The sequence below is a fragment of the Rhopalosiphum maidis genome, chromosome 3 (genome assembly GCF_003676215.2).
Source record: "Rhopalosiphum maidis isolate BTI-1 chromosome 3, ASM367621v3, whole genome shotgun sequence".
Lineage (NCBI taxonomy): Eukaryota > Metazoa > Arthropoda > Insecta > Hemiptera > Aphididae > Rhopalosiphum > Rhopalosiphum maidis.
In genome coordinates, this window is record NC_040879.1 from 75,760,142 (window position 1) to 75,783,449 (window position 23,308).

The 23,308-nt window shown below is 29.2% G+C and overlaps 2 protein-coding genes, 1 non-coding gene and 2 pseudogenes across 3 annotated transcripts; all 5 read right to left on the minus strand.

Annotated features, from left to right (window-relative positions):
- Positions 1-1,105: 1,105 nt before the first annotated feature.
- Positions 1,106-7,238, minus strand: LOC113559229. The gene is made up of 6 exons (XM_026964872.1): positions 7,081-7,238; positions 4,418-4,588; positions 3,173-3,375; positions 2,677-2,820; positions 1,302-1,627; positions 1,106-1,236 (listed from the first exon to the last, which is right to left on the minus strand). The coding sequence occupies exons 1-4, from the start codon at positions 7,157-7,159 to the stop codon at positions 2,707-2,709; spliced, it is 567 nt and encodes a 188-aa protein (XP_026820673.1). The 5' UTR covers positions 7,160-7,238; the 3' UTR covers positions 1,106-1,236; positions 1,302-1,627; positions 2,677-2,706.
- Positions 7,239-16,106: 8,868 nt separating this feature from the next.
- On the minus strand, positions 16,107-17,208 carry LOC113556206 (annotated as a pseudogene).
- A 145-nt stretch (positions 17,209-17,353) lies between these two features.
- Positions 17,354-18,761, minus strand: LOC113558395. The gene is made up of 4 exons (XM_026963847.1): positions 18,017-18,761; positions 17,849-17,959; positions 17,470-17,780; positions 17,354-17,410 (listed from the first exon to the last, which is right to left on the minus strand). Exons 1-4 carry the CDS (start codon positions 18,501-18,503, stop codon positions 17,354-17,356), a joined length of 966 nt encoding a protein of 321 aa, XP_026819648.1. The 5' UTR covers positions 18,504-18,761.
- Positions 18,762-18,840: 79 nt separating this feature from the next.
- On the minus strand, positions 18,841-20,041 carry LOC113558396 (annotated as a pseudogene).
- Positions 20,042-22,515: 2,474 nt separating this feature from the next.
- Positions 22,516-22,588, minus strand: Trnak-cuu. The gene has a single exon. It is a non-coding gene; the product is annotated as a tRNA-Lys (tRNA).
- Positions 22,589-23,308: the final 720 nt, after the last annotated feature.

The window sequence follows — 23,308 nt, forward strand, 5'->3', positions numbered from 1 at the left end:
GTTTCGATACGTTTGAAATAATATTAAAAATGACTATGATCACGACACTGCTGTCCCGGTTGTAGGTAAAACGGGCGATACGATCACTGGCGTTTTCATTATAATATTTATAATAATACAAATATACGATGAAACAGAAACACAGATAAATTGACCAAAACGCGCAGATTATTATATGCATAATATATATCACATATGACATCGTTATAGCATACCCATCGGCCTTGGAGTTGTCGCGATAAAATGCTACTAGCATAATGCAATCAACAGGGACCTACTCGTTTTCCATAAGTTCTTGCTTCAGATAAATGTAAAAGAAAATTCTAGCTTCTATATAGAAGAAATCTTATGAGCGTATGAAATTTATTTTTTTACGAAATCGCGTAAAAAAACGATACATACAATTTGAATATAGCTAATAATATAATAAATCATAGACTAACAAATCATTTCCGTTCAGAATCCTCTTTCGTATACAATGATACCATTCTTTGCATTCAAATTTAACATATCCATTAAAGTGAGCTGCTCTCCATTTCTACTATACAGCAGAGCGTACCCACTTTCTTACCCTTTTTAAATGTTAACTAATTATTTACTTGTGACTTGATTAAAAAATAGCATATTGTAATAAACGAACGAAAAAATACAGATATTCATACTTTTAAGCAAAATATATAATAGGTCTAAATAATTCGTTCTAATATTATTAGCTAGCACAACTTGGAACTAAGCGTAAAATGTTATAATTTTAATGTTTTATACATAAGTAATATAAAAAAAATGCGATTACGACTTCATACCAAAATTGTTAGATTAATACATTAATTCCAATAAAAATAATAATACTTTAAAAACGGGTATCGTATCTACAGTCTAAGTGCGAAAATGAACAACGAAACTGTTGTATGATCTTTTAATTCGTTATTTATTTTAGTATTTTAATCACGATGATAACCCGTAATATTATTTGATAGGTTAAGTATTATAATTTATGGTAGTTCGTTCATAGTAGTTAACAGTTTGTTGCGCATAACGTAATGTATGTATTAATAACTGTAATTATTAACTAATCATAAGTCATTTATTAATTGATGTTGAATCTGTATACCTTGGTAACAGTCGTTTCACACATTGCTTTAGTTGAATTATCATTGCTCAATGGGCCCAATCTATACATATAATATGTTTTATTTGGTGGCACAAATATGTCCTCTAAATACCTACTAAATTACTCTGGAAAAATACAATTATTTAGAAGATCCAACTCAGCAAACTTTGTTAATTATAATGTTCAATACCAATGTGTAGTTTGTATCTGGCATCGTTAAATTCGTTGAACCTGTACTTGATGAATTCGTTGAACCTGTGCTTGATGAATTTGTTGAACCTGTGCTTGATGAATTCGTTGAACCTGTGCTTGATGAATTCGTTGAACCTGTGCTTGTTGAATTCGTTGAACTTATTTTTGACACATTTGATTGTGATACACCTGTACTAGTTATTGAAGGAAGTTTTCCTATTGGTGCGGTTCCAAGAAGTCTGAATTGATCAGTACATTCATTAAAGGTCACTACAGAAATGATGTAGAAATCTACTGACGGATCTATTATTGTGAAATTCAACCCTATTTAAAATTTTTAAATAAATATTATATTTTTAATAACGATAAGTCATACAACTAATATCTGTGAAAAAAAAAAATTATATTAGCCCGTACAATTCTTTGTTATTTTTTAAAGATTGATATTTAATAAAATGGTTATTAAAAATTATATTAATAATATTTTTTTCTTTACGTACTACTTTTTCATGTAAATCAAAAATCTCTTAAAAATGCAGTTGCGTTACCAAAAAAATCAACTTTAGCTTTATTTATGTTTTTAGCTATTTTTTTTTTTATAATTTATTCTAGTGCTTATTTATTTGAAAATATTGATACTTATCGACCCATAAAATTACGAATTAAGTTGAGATAATATTACTTAATACCTTGCTTAACCAAAAATCTTCTATTACCTATTAGGAATGATTTACCACATCCTTCTGTAAAATTTTAAAGGCACTCTAGATTCAGAAGCAGGTTTGAAATGAAATTGCTAGTGTCCCTAAAAGTCTTATGTTGCCTACTTTGCTTTTGGGAAGAAACTAAAAAACTATGATAATATGGTTCTTTCTTTTTGTATTTTATCAGGTTTTCATTATACGTTTTAAAAAAATATGACTTAACTATATAATTATACCTAAGGTAAATGGTTTTTATTTCATATTATATTTAAAATTTAACTAAATTTACTGATAACCGAATTAGAAGAACTATATAACACCACTATAGGTGTACATATATTGATGATTATAACATAATGTTTTTAGAAATAATGATCAACCAACATCAATATATTAGCCGTGAACATTATACAAACAAAGTCGATTTTGTTATTACAACTGCAATCTTAAGAAATTTGACATCACTATAAAAGAAAATTCCTTGAAAAATAACTAATATAATTTATCATTCTATTGTAACAATATTCTATCGATCAGTAAGAATAAGTATATACGAGTATAACAAAAAATACAACTCGTTTCTGAAAATATCAATACTTTTCAGATTATTGTTAATACATAAACATTAAACATAGCTACATGGAAAAAGATAATACATAATATACTCACAAGTTAATTTTGGGTTGTTATACTGATCTACTACAAATTTTCCTCCCAAAAAAGGCCAATAGACATATTAGGAAAATTCGATCTCATCGCATCAAGATAAACTTTTAAATTTTCCGAGTAGTTTGAAACATTGGTGGAGTTTGCCTTTAATAACAAAATAGGTATTATTAAAATATTGTTAAATAATTATATGAACTATTATACATTTTAATAATTTGGAAAAGTGAAGTGGTCCTAATCATTTTATATTATAAATATAAATAATGAAAAATAAAGTATACGAAATTAACACAAGCTAAATGTGTCAAATAAATTCAAATTAAATTCAATAAATATATAAAAAATTTTAAGTTGTTAGTTACAAAGTTTTCACTGTATTGGCTATAAATATCGAAAGTATTTAAAATAAATGAATTATATTCTTTTCATTATTTTGACCTCGATGATAGAATAAATATAATATAATTCTGTTTTATAATAATAAATTTGTCCTTACATCAAATTCTAAATTTTTAATAATTAGACCTTTTATCCCCGGATGCTGGTCCAAATAAGTTTTTAAGGCTTTCATTTCTTCGTTTAATTTTTTTTCTTTATGATCATTTTCAGTGTTAAGTACTTGAGCCCATTCTTCTTCAGTATGGTGTCCGTAAAATATAAATACATTCTTAGAACTTTTCAATATTAAGTCTAAGTCAGCTATATATAAATTATAAATTATATAATTACATTTACATGTTATATTCAAACGTTTAGTTTTAATTATTTTATTCTATTATTTATATTCTATATTCTAGAGCAAGGGTCACCAACTGGCGAACCTTGAATACTTTTTGTACGTATCCTTATCCTCGTAGTAGATTTATTAAAGATTATTTGAGTAATGGAAATTATTCTGTATATCACTAATCATTTACTGTTAGGGACCGCGACCATTTTGGTAACTTTCAAAACGGAGGTCTATAGAACTTAGTTTGTGAGCACTGCCTTAGAGTTTAATTCAGTGACTATACATCAAGTTGTTTAAATCTGGTTAACCATTAACTGCGTGCCTATGGTATTATACAAAAGCTAGTACTGCAAATTTTGAATTTAATTAATTTTTAGATATTTAATAAATTGATAATAACGTATAAACAGTGCTTTGCCATAACCACTTAAGCTATTGAATGGCTTAAAAAAGGATAATGACTATAATCCTTGATGGAAAATTTTCAAATGTTTGTTGAAAAATATTGTTCAAAATTATCTAATATAAACATAGGTTTATAGGAGATATTTAAAGCGGTAGCGACTAGTTATAGGATACTTAACAATAATTTTAATTATTAACATTTTACTATGTAATTCATTGGCTGTAATAATTTTATTTAGCGAATCAAATAAAATATATATACATCATTAAAATAAATAATAAAAAAATATAAAGACTTGCATCTTCCCTATATACAATTATACCTTGTGACGGAGAGTTTTGATTGAGTTCCTATTAAAAATGTACATAGTATGCATGGTAATTAATTATAAATTGATCTTGTGAATTCAATATTTTTTATTTACAACTCGAGTGTATTTAAAATTTTGATAAATAAAGTTATAAATATAGAATTTTAATTATTATTTATGTAAATTTTAAATATTATATTAATATATTATAATAATATTCAATATGATTGTTATTTATTAATATTAAATTATGGATTAATACATACAAATTAAATAATCGTTTTAGTAATATTACCTGGAAATTGTTTTTCTTCGCCAGGTGATTTGACTTTGTTTTTTTCAGTCATATCAATTCCATCAACAATTATAGCCGTGCACTCCTTTGGTATTTCCGCAATACTGACATTCTGTGAACCACAATCTACATAGACATCACCAACATAATAACATGATGATATTCCAAGGCCTGAAAACCAATGAATAAATTCAAATTTTCATTTCATTTATAACATGTTTTGAATTTTTAAAAATAAATTAAACATAAAAGACTTTGAAAATCTAAAAAGTTATAACAATCATGTGAAAAACTTTACATTATTTTATTTTCGCGGTTAATAAAAATAAAAATTACATTTTGTGTTAGTAAGAATTTAAAAATATGTTCTTGTTTAATAAGAACCTATAATATTATGTAAAAAGTGACAATAGTATACTAATTATCTTTCCGATTGTCAACTGATATTCGTTATTCTTTTTATGTATTATGGTATATAAGTTAAACAAAGAGCAATTCGTTCATTTTAGGTTTTCCCGACCCAATTGCAACTCTAAAAATATTAGTAAAATTTGACGTTACACGTTAAATCGGTAACTCTGTAAATTGTTTTAAAAAGTAAATATTAAAATTAGAAATCGAGAAAAACAAAAATTCAACTAAAAATGTGTCAGTATCGCTCTGCTGTATGGTAGAGATGGATAGTGGGTAGGTCACTCGTCACTATAATGGATATGTTAAATTTGAATGCAATGACAGGTATCATTGTATACGAAAAATGATTCTGAATGGAGATGATTTGTTAGACAGTGATAATTAGTAGGATATATTGTATTATTACCAATATTTAATTTGTAATATATCTTTATTTTACACGATTTCGTAAAAAATTAAATTTCATACACTCATAAAATTTTTTCTATATTGATGCTGGAATTTTTTTTATAGTTATTTGAAGGAAAACTTATGGATCACCTTGTATTGGGTTTTTTAACAATAGGTATAAATCACAAAAATTTTATGAATTTTCAACTTCAAAATCCCTTGCAAATTTTAGCGATTTTGATATATTTTGTAAACATTTGAATTTTAAATGTTTATAAAACAAATATTATAACTAACAATTTTTGATTTTTTTTTACTACGATAAGTACAACTTATAATAAACTTTGTATAACATTTTAAAGATTCTTTGCAAAGCCAAATTTTTTTATCGACATTTCACGAAAACAATTATTGAAAAAACGAAAATTTCATTTGTGTATAAATAGTTTTAAAAAATTCTAAATATTTTTGAATTTATAACGCTAATATAAACATTTGGTGAAAATTTCGAATATTTACATTTATGCGTTTTTGAGTTACAGCAAAATCAAAATGGTTATACGTAAAAATTCCCGTTTTTACGTTATTTTTTCAGGGTCTTTCCTGACACATTTGAAAAACTGGAAATTTATTCCACCAAAGTAACGACTAGATGAATTTTCCTTTTCAAAGAGAGGCTAAAGTCAAAAATCAAAACATTATAGTGTTTTTATTTTATTCCTACAAACATTCGAATTTCAACTTTTGATAAGTGTTCAAATTTTCACGATATAGATATTTGTTGAATGTATAACCATAGATTAGTACAAATAAGCTATGGAAATCCAACGTAAATGAAATTATTTACTGTAAATTATTTTAATTTGTGTTCGTTTTCACTAGAGGCTCATTTCGTTAAGTGGCAAAGAGAAACTATATTTAGTTACTAATATATAAACGCAATAATTGTATAATGTACTCAAAGTCTCAAATAATATTTGTTATTTTGTTGCACGAAGACATTTTAAAAGTATATTTTACGAGTTATAAAATATATCACCGATCAAAAAGGTTGAAAATTTAATACGAAATTACGATATCACCTATTCGCCTAATCTAATTTATGTTACATATTCCGGCATTTATTTGTTTTTAATTAAATAATATAAATTTTATTGGTGTATATTATGTTTACATTAAAGATATTTGCAATGTAAATATCGAAAAAAAGTTTTGTTTGCTTATATTTAATCAATTAAAAACAATAGTGTTATGGACCATAGTGTTGTGGGTTTTGTAGGGAACCTACATTTTGAAAGCTAAGTGTATATGCATCGTCGAGCTCTGTTGTTGAATAATATAAAATTAGGATAATGGCAAGAGGGATTGATCAAAACTTCGGCATCGATTTTGATGATAGATTTAATCCCATAGTAGATTCATATTAGCTACCTATATGAACTAAAAAAAAATTATATTTATTTCAATTTGACAATATAACAGTTTTTGTATTTGGAGATTTTGGACGAAGAAATTTTTTTGAGATCTCCAGAACGATGGTACAAAAAAGTACTGAGATTTCATTTTAGTTTGTATGGTATATAAAGCAATCACAAACTATCTTGTCACATTAATTCAAAACATTTCTAACAAATTATTGTGTTATTTTTAAAAGAGAAAATAACAATGTACTAATTGATGCTATATATTTTATTGATTTTTAATCTGGTAACTATATCATATAAGGATTTAAATGCACTAATATAATATTTAAGAACGCATGTGACGCACCGCGATGTGACTAAAGGAGAATTTAATAAATTTACACAGGAACAGTAATTGAGTAAAAATTCAAATTTATTTTTAAAATAAAATCTTACTTGGTTTGCTTTGAGAGTGTACGGGTACTGCTACAATTAAAATATTACTAAGTAAAATTAAATAATCGTAAGAGAACATTTTTTTATTTATATATGATACGATGTAGAACTTGTAGTAAGTATCGCCGGAGTTATTAGTTTTTATTTGAGTAAACTGTATAAAAATGTTTTTATAATAAACTAATGTATGTTATATATGTTGACATTCATTTGTTTTTCATTAAATAATATAAATTTCATTGATGTTTAATATTTACATTCAAGCTGTTTGTAAAATACATGTGAAGTGTGTTTTAAAACAATTGAGCATACATAAATAAATATTACAGGTATAACCATTTTATTTTTTTGTATAAACCTGACTTTTTGTAAACAGTAGTTCGTAATTAATAACTATAGTTAGAATATTTATGACTCAAAAACGGCATAAATTAAGTGGAATTTTTTAATTGTTCTCCATTAATGTTTTTTGCATCAAATTAAAATAAATAAAAATAAACTACTTATAAATCATTACAATTAATGATCAGCTAATACAAATACGTTGACTCATAAATTCTTCCAAGAGGATGGTCATTTCAAATGTATGTCCCTCTTTCCCCAACCAGGTTCTAATCGACGCGCTTCAAAATACCAATTATGCTCCAGTTTCTGAAATTGCTTATCTCAAAGCTGGTATCAATATCGAGAAATATGAGCACATATTAAGCTTCCGTCGTCAATATTTTATTAAACATGAAGACGTACCAAATCTCCCAAGATGTTTATCACTACTTCACAACCAGACCGATTTCAGAGTATTCTTAACCGATGACAGAATCACGTGTGTAAATCCCCCGCCACAACTCTAACACTACGCAACCTTCCGTACACTTCCTCGCAGACATCGACACCCAAGATACGGACATGCACACCCCTACAATAAAAACCCCAATCTTACATTCACATCCCCTCCAATAATGGAAGAGATAACAGAAGATTATCAGATCAACGAAATTCTCCAGCCTCTGTTCCCAAATCAAATTCATAAAAACCGAGAACCATTACACCTTGCTTATAATAAACTACATAAAAGGCCTCTTTATGACGCCACATCACCAATAACATTATCATCACCACCTACGGTAATCCTATCAACCAATGAAGTGTAATGATTTTTTTTTTCACAGATATTAGTTGTATGACTTATCGTTATTAAAAATATAATACTTATTTAAAAATTTTTAAATAGGGTTGAATTTGACAATAATAGATCCGTCCGTAGATTTCTACAGCATTTCTGCAGTGAATGTTAATGATTGTACTGATCAATTCAGACTTGGTCCTGCCGAATAAAAAATTTACTATTTAGCAATTGTACGATCGAGAAAACAGTTTCAAACATAAAACAATATAAGAAAGAATGTTGTAGGCACTATAGTATATTAAGAATATGTGTTCTCATATGAAATGTGCAGACGTGAAGTACCAGTTTGAAAAATGAAACACAATAAAGAACTAGACGATTTAACCGAAAACTTTTTGCATTTTAAATGTATTAATTTTGTATAACTAAACGTTTTTATAGATTTGTTTAAATTCAACTGATTCAATTTCTTGGTGTTATGAAACTTTAGACTCGTTTAATGCAAAAGTTATATTATTTAATAATAAAAATATTTGATTTATTTACCTAACTATTTAAAATAAATAATTTTTTAGGGTGAATTTGCCAAAGACAATGGAGCAGGATTTATAGTCAATATTATAAAAATAGATGATACTCAAAATGTTTGTAAGTGTGGACCATACCCTTCGTTTAATGCTATTCTAGATGGTTTTAATGGTAAGAATGCTAATATCACAAAAGAATGTGCTTTATTAAACAGATCTTAGAAGATATAGCTAAACAATTTTGGACGATATGCATCACCTCATATTTAATCATTTTGTATTGTTTTACTAAAATAATTTTTAATTTTCATTTACGGTCTTGATTTATGCTATGATAATATTATTTAAGATTGTTCACATTTTGTTTATTAAATTTAATCAATTTTATTATATTAGAAAATTTCAAAAATAAATATTTAATAAAATTATTAAATATTAGTAAAATTATATATATATATAATATATTATTTAGTATTTAGTAATTACTAAATGTTTGTTTTTATTTATATATATAATATTGTTATATTGTAATAATATAAAATTGGCTTAATAAAGCCTAAAAGCTATAACTTTTGATGGCAAATTTTGAAAAGTTTGTAGAAGAATGTGGCTTATTATTGTCCAATATAAATATAGGATTATAACCTATGGAAATATTTAAAGCGGGTAGTGACTAGTGATAGAATACGTAACGATAATTTTAATTTTGAACATTTTACTTCGTAATTTGTTGGCTGTAATAATTTTATTTAGCAAATCAAATTTAATATAGATACATAATTAAAATAAATAATAAAAAATACAAACATTTTAAATTTCTCTATAAAGAAATATACCTTGTGATGGAGATTTTTATTTGAGTTTATATTTAACACTAATTTTATATTATTTGCATCATAATTAATCATTCATTGATTTTGTGAAATCAATATTTTGTATTTAAAGCTCAAATATATTTAAATCAATGAAGTTATAAATATATAATTTAGATTATAATTTATTTATTTTAAATTATATACTATATTTAATATAATTTTTATTCATTAGTATTAAAATATATTAAATTATGAATTTATATATACAAATAACATATTGATTTTAGTAATATTACCATATGAATTATCATCTCCATATACGTCCTCATTAACATTGTATGTTAAATCCATAAATAAATTCATTAATAATTACATCTGTGCACGTTTCTGGTATATCTTTAATACTGACATTTGGTAAATCACATACTTGTTTGAGATCACCAGCATAACTACATGATGATATTCCAAGGCCTGAAAATCATTTAATAAATTCATATTTCATTATTATTTATAACTTGATGATGCATTGTATAAAAATAAATTAAACATAAGAAACTGTAGCAAACTAAAAAGTTATAACAATTGGGTGTATAGAGCTTACATTATTTTATTTTTGCGGTTAATAAGAATTAAAATTACATTTTTGTAATAGTGAGAAGTTAAAAAATTTTGAAATTCTCGCTTCAGACGGTGATAAGGATTGAAATCAAATGAATGGTCTGAACAAAAATCGGCTCAGAGACAGTATCACAAATACTACCACCAACACGCAGATAGATAATACAAATATTACAAATTACCCACCGATTAAACCTCATCTACTGGTTTTTCGTAAGTGACATTGGGGATTTTCCGTTACTATGCACAGTATTCTTATTAAATTAATCGGAATTGAAAATGTTGTCTATAAATCATCTACAGATTAAAAATTTAACCTCCCACACCAGACGTATACAGGTCACTAATACGGTACTTAAAAGGAGAAAAATCACAATAGTACACCTACTAACTTCAGCAAGACAAATCGGTCCTAGTTGTAATTCGCAAATTACATCTGTCAACGCCAATTAGTCTTATAAAATCTGAATTATAACATTATAAGTTCGTCAATATGAATTATAACGCATAACGTAAATAATTGTAATATAGAATCTTGCCATCCATTACCAACCTTGCCAGAAAAAAACGTAGCTGACCCCTTAAAACATATGCTCAAACTATTTCTAGCCAACCATTACAATCTTCTCTTTCTACTCCTACTTCTTCTACTAAACTGACTGCAACCATATCTTCCTTTATAGACGAACTCAAATCACTCGTCAATTCGTTGATCACTCTTCTAACCCAAGTAATTTCTTCACTTCTTAATAAAAAAAAATGAATAATTCGTACGCTAATAATTCATTATCAATTAAATTATTTAATGCAAATGGTCTAAAAAATCTCGTCAATCAACGATAGTGTATTATTTAATAAACGCAAAGACATAGTTTTAATCTCCAAAACTCATTTCAAAAAATATTCTTTCATATCTATTTCCGGTTATAGTCTACTCAAATCCAACCATCCAGATAGCACAGCTCGTGGTGGAGCAGCCATACTCATTAAATCAAATCTCAAATTTTACATTGTCACCAATTACTCTCAAAATCATATCCACTCGTGTGCTTTCTCAATTATAATTAATAATTCCAGTTGTTATCGCCGCAATCTATAGTCTTCCTAGACACCATTTAATTATAGTGAGCTCCGCTTAATGTGATTACTAGTTTATAGAATCAACCGTTTATTGCAGCGGTTCCCAACCTGTGCACCGCGAGCTCATTTAAGTGACACCATGGCTCATCCGATAATGAAAAAAAATTATTAAATTATATATTAAAAATTTACAATTTATTGTAGTTGAAAAGACAGAAAATTGTTTTATATTCAAAACTACTTAGCATACTATCTGTATCTCTATTATTAAATGTAGTGTTCCTAATATGTGTCGAATAATTCAATAATAGATAAAAATGACCACATAAGTACAGATAACTTTCAACAATGTTATCTGCGTGTATAACGCACGACTTCTTCGAATTGGTGACGTTAAAATGTAATCTTAACAGTGGTATAGGTATTATTGTAACTGTTATTATACGAAACTTACTCTACTTTCAGTCAGTGAAGACATTTTACGCGTTAAGACGTATTATTGTTAAATGTTAAGAACTAATTTTTTCTGCACATCAGTTTGTTTTCTTTTAAAAAAACCTGGACCGTTGGTTGAAAATTGGATCAATTAATAAGACGCCTGCTACAGAGTCGTCTTGTTCTAAAAAAAAGGAAGCATAATCGATGAAAACAGAGTTCATAATAATAGTTTTACTATTCAAGGCACGAGTAGTGTAATACTGCCAAGTACGGGAATGTCTTTGCCGAGAACGTCCAAAAAACGCAAATACGACGAGAGTTATTTGGAGATGGGTTTCATAAAAACAAACGATGACCAGTCACAGTGCGTAATTTGTTCAAAAGTATTTCCTAACAGCTCTATGTATTCCCGGGAAATTACGTCGTCATTATGAAAAAGTTCATTCTGATCATGAAGGGAAACCACTCGATTTTTTCAAACGGAGGCGTTCTGAATTATTGGCTGTTAAAAAAAAAATCAAAACGCACGTTCAAACCGATAGTGAAAAACACATTGAAAGCTTCTTACATGGTAAGTTACCGTGTAGCCTAAAAATGCGAAGCTCATACCACTACGGAGACCCTTATAAAACCATGTGTCATTGATATAGCAACTTGTATGCTAAATCTGCCAAACATTTGTCCATAATTCCGTTATCAAATAATACTGTGGCACGACGAATTGACGATTTGGCTATCAACATAGCAGAAACATTTGTCTCTCGTATTAAATACAACAAATTCTCACTACAAATGAACGAATCTACTGATATTGATGGTCTTGCTGTGTTATTGGTGTTCGTTCGTTACGTAAACATAAAATCTTTTGAGGAAGATCTTTTCAATCTTTTATCAATTATTATAATTATTATACATACGTTATTATTACAATTATTTTATATATTATTGTATTTTATTGAATATTACTTATCATACAATTAAAATTTAAGATATATGATGGCCAAGTGCACATCATTGCACTTCATTGGTTGATAGGATTACCGTAGGTGGTGATGATAATGTTATTGGTGATGTGGCGTCAAAAAGAGGCCTTTTATGTAGTTTATTATAAGCAAGGTGTAATGGTTCTCGGTTTTTATGAGTTTGGTTTGGGGACAGAGGCTGGAGAATTTCGTTGATCTGATAATCTTCTGTTATCTCTTCCATTATTTGAGGGGATGTGAATGTAAGATTGGGGTTTTATTGTAGGGGTGTGTGTGGCCGTATCTTGGGTGTCGATGTCTGCGAGGAAGTGTACGGAAGGTTCTTCTGTTAATGTTTTTTCACAGAGGTGTCTTCCACAGGAAGAGGTTGCGTAGTGTTAGAGTTGTGGCGGGGGATTTACACACGTGATTCTGTCATCGGTTAAGAATACTCTGAAATCGGTCTGGTTGTGAAGTAGTGATAAACATCTTGGGAGATTTGGTGCGTCTTCATGTTTAATAAAATATTGACGGCGGAAGCTTAATATGTGCTCATATTTCTCGATATTGATACCAGCTTTGAGATAAGCAATTTCAGAAACTGGAGCATAATTGGTATTTTGAAGCGCGTCGATTAGAACCTGGTTGGGGAAAGAGGGACATACATTTGATATGACCATCCTCTTGGAAGAATTTATGAGTCAACGTATTTGTATTAGCTGATCATTAATTGTAATGATTTATAAGTAGTTTATTTTTTTTTATTTTAATTTGATGCAAAAAACATTAATGGAAAACAAAAAATTAAAAATTAAAAAATTCCACTAAATTTATGCCGTTTTTGAGTCATAAATATTCTAACTATAATTATTAATTACGAACTACTGTTTACAAAAAGTCAGGTTTATACAAAAAAATAAAATGGTTATACCTGTAATATATATTTATGTATGCTCAATTGTTTTAAAACACACTTCACATGTATTTTACAAACAGCTTGAATGTATATATTAAACATCAATGAAATTTATATTATTTAATCAAAAAACAAATTAATGTCAACATATATAACATACATTAGTTTATTATAAAAACATTTTTATACAGTTTACTCAAATAAAAACTAATAACTCCGGCGATACTTACTACAAGTTCTACATCGTATCATATATAAATAAAAAAATGTTCTCTTACGATTATTTAATTTTACTTAGTAATATTTTAATTGTAGCAGTACACGCACACTCTCAAAGTCAACCAAGTAAAATTTTATTTTAAAAATAAATTTGAATTTTTACTCAATTACTGTTCCTGTGTAAATTGTTTAAATTCTTCTTTAGTCATAATGACATGCGTTCTTAAATATTTTATTAGTGCATTTAAATCCTTATTTGATATATTTACTAGACTAAAAATCAATAAAAAATATATCATCAATTAGTACATTGTTATTTTCTCTTTTAAAAACAACACAATAATTTGTTAGAAATGTTTTGAATTTAATGTGACAAGATCGTTTGTGATTGCTTTATATACTATACAAACTAAAATGAAATCTCCGTACTTTTTTTGTACCATCGCTCTGGATATCTCAAAAAAATTTCTTCGTCCAAATATCTCCAAATACAAAACCTGTTATATTGTCAAATTGAAATAATTATATTTTTTTTTAGGTTCATATAAGTAGGATAAAATGGTATGTTCTAGAGCCGCATCCCACCGCATCCCGCATCACGCCGCCACGTACGTGCGCGACTTGTATTACTGTTATCATATACGTATGCATACAACCAGTTATCATTTGTTATCAGTTATCATTTGTTATCACATGGTATAATACACGTGCGTGATAAATATATAATCAGTTATCACACATTTAATCAGTTATCACGTGTTATCAAACATTTTATTTTTTACGTGCACGACTTGTATTATTGTTATCATATACGTATGCATACAACCAGTTATCATTTGTTATCACATGGTATAATATACGTGCGTGATTTATATTTAATCAGTTATCAGTTATTAAAGACACTTTCGAAGTACAATAAGATACATTTCCTGCCATTAGTAGGTACATTATCCTGATTCAATTAAATATCAATATTCAAACATATTTCTTAGCGAAAACTATTATTATTGAAAAACGCCATAGCAATGTCCATTGAAAGGCACTTCCGTCGTATTAACGATAATATGTATTCAATTGAATATTCACACACTGACCATTTATATTGAACAATATTTATATGTATTCAATTAAAGAAAATACCCTACCATTAGGATTATTCGATATACTAATAGCTTCCATCTTATTCAATTAACTAAATGACACTATCGTTTCACACACAACCTGGACATTATTGTAACTTTTTCCTGCCTAATGGCAGTAATAATCACAAATAAATGTCTTCTACCGGTCGCCAGGATGTCGCGGATGCCGCTGACACTAGCGTTATCAATATTTCCTACTTTATATTGGTGATCAAAATTGTTAATAGCTGAGTATCCGTTCTAGTAGCAAGTCAAATCGTTTTCGTCTAGATTAGATAAAATCGAACATTTATTCGAAGAAAATCAGAAATCCGAACAAATTCAAGAAGTACAAGTAGAAGCGGTACAATTGACATGTATACAGATAGCTGAGCATATGACAAGAGGCGAAATATCATTTCAATCAATCGAACAAAGTATAGACGAAATTAAAAAAATAATACCAGCTATACTCAGTCGTCTTAATACTATTGAAACGTATTATAAAGACAAGCTGTAATGACTTCGGCCATCTTGGACATGCAATGTGTACTTGGCGTCAACAATAAATATATGATTAAAGAAATGTCTATAGTAGACACGGCAACATGGGCGACCCAACACTGGATTTTTAAACATTCAAAATCGATGGAGGATAACAAAAGTCGTAAAACCAACAAGTGGCTGGAGCGTAATTATCATCAACTATCTATAGAACACGGTGACATAGAGTATGAAGAACTCGGAAAAATATTGAATTCATTAAAGTTTACCTGCATTTACGTCAAAGGTGAACAGAAAAAACAAGTTCTCATAGAGTATATATCTCACGTCGCCCTCATCAACATTGAAAACTTGGGCTGCCCTCGTTTGGATCAAATATGTAATGACGAAACTTTACCTTGCTGTATTTTTCATATGGAGTATAATCCAAAACGATGTACATTTTACAAAGTATTTGCTATAAGAAAATGGTTTATAAATAATTCTTAAAAATGTATATACATTTTATTTAATAAACATATTAATATTTTAACATTGGTTTTTTTTATTTTACATAGGTACCCTTACATTTTCAATAATTGGTTATAGATTACATTAATATATACAAATTATTCAAGTGATATTTACAATAAAAATAAACAAACACATGGTATTTATAATATATAACAAAGTATATATACATGATATTTACAAATTAGAAATATACACGGTATTTAATTATTTGGACATGCATTCCCGTAAAAACATTCTCATAAAATTTTTATCTGATTCATCCCACTCATGACCACTAGCATCTATCTCATGATCTGGCCAATCAACAATCTGCTCGTCATCATTCCTATAAAATTATAAATATAAGTAAAATAATTTTAAAAAAAATATAAAATAATTTAAAACTTACCCTAAACTATAGTGTTCGTGAGCCAAGGTATGGATTTTATCGTCCAATACCACTCTCTTATCGTCATAACTGTTGTAAGTTAGCTTTATCGTTTTTATCGTCATCAACTAGCGTTTGAATGAGCGAATAGATACATTCTTCTTGCATGCCTCCACTCCAGATTCATCAAACAAACACTTTCTGTGGTCTTCCAACGTCATGTGATTCTTAACCACATGACTCCTATCCCCTTGGCCTTGATCTTTTCTCTTCCTACTCTGTCATCATTATCTTTCCGCTCGTCCTCTTCTCCTGCATGTATATTATATGCATACGATTTTGCGCGTAGTGCGCAAAACTCTGTCATGGTATGTCCATCAGTCTCATCGGAAAAGTAACCTGGTATCTTTTTTCTATCTGCTACATAACACGGATGGTCACGAGGAAGATTTGCGGTGTCCATCCTATCCAACAAGTTGCGGTTAGCCGTCAAGTCTGCATAAAAGTCTGTGGTATTGATATGATATATCAAAGAATCTGGAAAAAGAATGATAAATTATGTATATACATGAGATTAGTTTTAGTATATTTACCAGTATCAGTATACATCAGCTTGATGTTATCACTATAATGCGCCTTCATCACATTATAGTGATAATCATACATCATCGTTTTCGATATATCAAGCACCGCTAAACCTATACAAAATATGTTAATAAATGGATGACAAAAAATATAGAGTATACATACCAATATAGATTGGTTTACAGAAATTTATGATTTTATTATCCATTGTTACAGCTGTTATATTTGTATGTTCATAATTAGTGCAGTATTTAAATGTCGATCGGTTCATTAATTTCTGTAAGCGCTGTTCGCTCGAAACAAGTTCCATCTTAATCCTTGATCTCACCGATTCCATCATTTTCCTGTAAAAATAAAATGTTAGTAAAAATGATTATATATATACTATATAGTATAAAGTGACATACCAAATACACTATTGTTCATCAGTTTATAGAAATCAATCTCAAACTGGTTCATCGCCTTCTTCCTCATCCCAGAATTTAAATTAATATATTGGCAAGCCATTTAGACTGTTTGAACTGCAATACCCTGTAAACCTAAAACAAAGTTATCGTTAATATATTATATATACTTTTTATATGATCAAAACATTTACCTTTTTCACTTTCAAACCATTTGCCATCGCCTGTTTCAAAATACGGTAGTGTACAATATAACGTTCTTTAGATTCTAGTGTCGCCATGAGTTTCTTTATTTTAGATCCACGTGGTATACCACTGTTCGGTAAGAATGGCAGATCATTATGATCGTCATGTAAACGCTGTGGATACTCTATGTCGACCTCATACATCCGTCCTATATCTGAAGTATCGTTTAAATTTTCTAATCCGTCAAGTGTAGGTTCTATCCATTCAAAGCCACCATATGGTATGTACTCGGACATTGCCCAGCCATACAAGTTATTACCTAAACAAAAATAAAGTTTAAAAGATAATCTTTTTTTGAAAAAAAAATATATATATATATATAATTACAGTCTTGATAAATTATCCATGAATCTGGTTTACTCGTTTCGTATTCAGGTGTTTTCAGATTATTCGCCTTCCCATAACGCATGCTTGCTTGTGTAAGACCTCCACGTATACCTATAACAGAATAGTTAATTAATAAATGTAATATATATATTATTTTTAAAAACTTACCTTTTTCACACATCATCAACATATCATAATCAGATAAAAGTTCTAGTTTTATGGAGGTGAATTTCAAACACGCGTCAAAGCTTAGTCCAGGAACAGTGTAATAAAATGCCGCATCGAGGCTATATGTTGTCGGGCATATGTCTCGAAAGTTTTCAAAGACATCCGCTAGCAGTAATACGTCTATTTTCAAATATAGATCGCTATACTCGCCTAGAGCCTTACAATCAAAATGCCTCCAAACTTTCTCGGCGTGTCGGTATTCCATGTCTTTTATATTTTCCTCAGTTAGTGTGCTATAGAAAGACTCTTTTGTTGGTAGTGTAGCTTCATCCAATTTCCCCCAACCATCTGTGTACTCATATGGATACACCCCCTTCCGTGTTACAAAAGCCATATCATCACGGGCAAAATGTTTCGAAGTTTCCCTAAACTTATCAAATCCTGGTGTAATTAAATTTTTCGAGAGTGTAGATAAGCTTGAAGTCATGAATCTATAAGTGTCTATAAATCGAAGGGTAAATTTGTTTGAAATATATTTGCTGAATGAGATGAATTTCTCCTCGCTTTTAGAAATCACTGTTGTACTGCGCTCATCATATCCCAGCTCCACGGCAATGAAGTGAGCATCATCATTGCTTAAATTGTGAAGGAAACACGGTACGAAATTTGCAATGTCAGATTACATCTGTTGCAAATAGTTTGACGATACTGTCCAGACAAGTGACAGTGGTCTCGTACTTTTCCGTTTATAGATGTATAATCTTTTTTACATAAATTACACGTTGTACTGTTATCATACTCATCTTGTTGTTCCTCGCTCATAATTATTTTTTTATTAGACTTAAAAGGTCTTCAATTTTTCTGGATAAATCTACAACTGTCTCAACAAAATGTTTTGCCACCTCCGTATGCGTCTCTGATCCTCGGTGAATAATTACTGATGTAGGTATGTCATGTTTTTCAAGCAGTTCGATAGGTACATTTTCCGTCGTTTTCACATATATACCGTAACTCATAGGTACATGCCTCTGTATTACTGTCGTGCTTTTTCCCTTTTTCTCATCCACCTTCACCAAGATAGCTTCAAAATCCGCGTAAATGACTACGGGATGTCGTTGTGTTTTACCCCAACCTTCAAACTCCAAAATACTCCCCTCTGCTGGCATAATTGGTAATATGGGTCTATGTGTTCCACATATTAGTTTATGCTGATTCAAAGCCTCCTGCCCGCTCAACTTGTATTCAAGACGCCTGTCGTCGAAACTCGTGAAACATTGTTTACAAAACACGACTCTCTCAGTGTGTGTGATGTTTTTTGACGTCTTAAAAGTCGTGAAAAATTTGATATATACACGTAGTGTGTGTTGTCACCGTCCGTCACCAACAACAAGTTGAAATGGTTTGTCTTCTCTTCATCGACTACCCGTAACGGGACACCTCGTATGTGGGATATTTCTTAGGTGGTTGAAACTTCTTTTCGAGCCCGTAAACATTGACAGATACGTTCGGATTATTTCTTTCAAAAATCTTTACTTGGCGGAGAGACGTTGGGAACGAAATACCCACGAAATTGTATTTGTTCTCGTGCTGCCTATAATTATCACCAACACGATGTACAGCCGCCCCCGTCACATGCCTCGCGAGAATCGCCCACTTAAAACATTCCTGGTCCGTGTTTTGAGGGTTGATGGTAGCTCGCATATTTTCGATAAACACCGGCAACTGAATATAAGACGAACCACCCATCGGTGTATATTTATATACCGCCAACAATAACCCATCTATAGTCTCTAATGTAAATCCACTTCCGCGTGATTTATATTCATCATCCTCCTTCATCAACTTCATGTATTCACTCTCAATAATCGTACTAATGTCACTATCTGAGAAAATTTCGACCGCCGATGTTTTGAACACCCTATTCTCCGATGAATTTGGTACGTTAGGGCGGTTGTACGTAGCCTCAAGTTTCAAATTAAATTTTATCGGGTGGTCCCGTACGTGTGTTTTCAATAATTTGTTCATTGATTGTTTATTGATATTTATTTGAACACAGATAAATGTCTCTTATTTTAAATACGTCAGTGATATATATTAAAATAATTAATATTAAAAAATAATGTTTGATAACACGTGATAACTGATTAAATGTGCGATAACCGATTAAATGTGTGATATCTGATTAAATATAAATCACGCACGTGTATTATACCATGTGATAACAAACGATAACTGGTTGTATGCATACGTATATGATAACAATAATACAAGTCGTGCACGTTCGCGGTGGCGGGATGCGGGATGCGGTGGGATGCGGCTCTAGAACATACCATTTTATCCTACTTATATGAACCTAAAAAAAAATATAATTATTTCAATTTGACAATATAACAGGTTTTGTATTTGGAGATATTTGGACGAAGGAATTTTTTTGAGATATCCAGAACGATGGTACAAAAAAAGTACGGAGATTTCATTTTAGTTTGTATGGTATATAAAGCAATCACAAACGATCTTGTCACATTAAATTCAAAACATTTCTAACAAATTATTGTGTTGTTTTTAAAAGAGAAAATAACAATGTACTAATTGTTGCTATATATTTTATTGATTTGTAGTCTGGTAACTATATCAAATAAGGATTTAAATGCACTAATAAAATATTTAAGAACGCATGTCCTTATGACCAAAGGAGAATTTAATCAATTTACACAGGAATAGTAATTGAGTAAAAATTCAAATTTATTTTTAAAATAAAATCTTACTTGGTCGACTTTGAGAGTGTGCGTGTACTGCTACAATTAAAATATTACTAAGTAAAATTAAATAATCGTAAGAGAACATTTTTTATTTATATACGATACGATGTAGAACTTGTAGTAAGTATCGCCGGAGTTATTAGTTTTTATTTGAGTAAATTGTATAAAAATGTTTTTATAATAAACTAATGTATGTTATATATGTTGACATTAATTTGTTTTTTGATTAAATAATATAAATTTCATTGATGTTTAATATATATGCATTCAAGCTGTTTGTAAAATACATGTGAAGTGTGTTTTAAAACAATTGAGCATACATAAATATATATAACAGGTATAACCATTTTATTTTTTTGTATAAACCTGACTTTTTGTAAACAGTAGTTCGTAATTAATAACTATAGTTAGAATATTTATGACTCAAAAACAGCATAAATTTAGTGGAATTTTTTAATTGTTCTCCATTAATGTTTTTTGCATTAAATTAAAATAAAAAAAATAAACTACTTGTAAATCATTACAATTAATGATCAGCTAATACAAGTACGTTGACTCATAAATTCTTCCAAGAGGATGGTCATATCAAATGTATGTCCCTCTTTCCCCAACCAGGTTCTAATCGACGCGCTTCAAAATATCAATTATGCTCCAGTTTCTGAAATTGCTTATCTCAAAGCTGGTATCAATATCGAGAAATATGAGCACATCTTAAGCTTCCGCCGTCAATATTTTATCAAACATGAAGACGCACCAAATCTCCCAAGATGTTTATCACTACTTCACAACCAGACCGATTTCAGAGTATTCTTAACCGATGACAGAATCACATGTGTAAATCCCCCGCCACAACTCTAACACTACGCAACCTTCCGTACACTTCCTCGCAGACATCGACATCCAAGATACGGCCATACACACCCCTACAATAAAAACCCCAATCTTACATTCACATCCCCTCCAATAATGGAAGAGATAACAGAAGATTATCAGATCAACGAAATTCTCCAGCCTCTGTTCCCAAATCAAATTCATAAAAACCGAGAACCATTACACCTTGCTTATAATAAACTACATAAAAGGCCTCTTTTTGACGCCACATCACCAATAACATTATTATCACCACCTACGGTAATCCTATCAACCAATGAAGTGTAATGATGTGCACTTGGCCATCATATATCTTAAATTTTAATTGTATGATAAGTAATATTCAATAAAATACAATAATATATATAATAATTGTAATAATTGATAGCTTTAAATATAAGATAAAACTCACACATATGCACATATACACACGCAAACACTCTTATCTGTATAAGAATTAGATATATAAGGAGACTAGTAGTCGCAAACAGGCAGTCTTTATTGTCTTATTGTGCGGACTGTCAAAAGCGAGTGTAAGAGTCTACGCAGATCGTTCATGCAATAAGACATAATATTAAATAAGTTATAAACGTTTGTAATTAATTAAAATACGTGTATTAAAAATTGTTAAAAATAAGTTAAATAAAATTACAATAGTGGTTCAAAGAAAAAAGGTCTAATTATTTTAAAATATAAATTAATCACCTCATATTACATCTTGAACGCGAACAACGATTTCAACAAACAAATCGACACAGGAATCAGAAAGGTAATATGATCAAGTTATAATTTTTTTACAAGTAATGATTTAGAAATATATAATAGTCCCCGATTAACTTACTATTGTTTTTCTCTATCATTACAAAGTGGCGCCCAACGTGGGGCTCGAACCTACGACCCCGAGATTAAGAGTCTCGTGCTCTACCGACTGAGCTAGCCGGGCACTGCTATAATTCAGTTATTTCAGTGAAAAAACCATTTCTACCATTTGGGCATCTTCTAAAATTGAACACGTACTTATAAAATAGTTTGTTATTATTGAGCATGTTTTATAAGGTATTTGGTAGGTATCTGTTTTTTGTAGAAGTTGAATTCGTTGAATTGATTTGGTGTGGATTTCTGATAGTGGTTCGCATGGTTCCACAGACAAGCTATTAAATGCTGTTATGTTGAATTTGGGTCCATTACAATCATATGAAATAAATCCATGTACCATGTGTAGTTGTAAGATGATGAGGAGAGGTGTGAAGTTCATTATGAATATGTTGAAGGTTAACTATAGTATGCTTGTCTTACAATCATAAAAATGTATAACATAAAATACAATGGCTGCTATAACAAACGTAAAATAGTGTAAACAGTTTTAAAGTTAAAACTAATATTATTATTATTTATTATTTTCTCCCTCTTTTTTTTTTTATTATTATTTTATTTTATTTATTTTATTATTAACCCCTTTTCTTTTTGTATAAAATAATATATTTTTTTAAATACCTAGTTTTTTATTAATTATTGTTTCTGCGTTTTCTTCATTTTTTTTTTTTTTTATTATTCAAATCATGTTTTTATTTGATTGTAATATGATTATTAAATTGTTCTGTATAATTTTATGATCTTATTATTTATAATTTATTTGTTATATATTTATTTAAAAAGATTAATT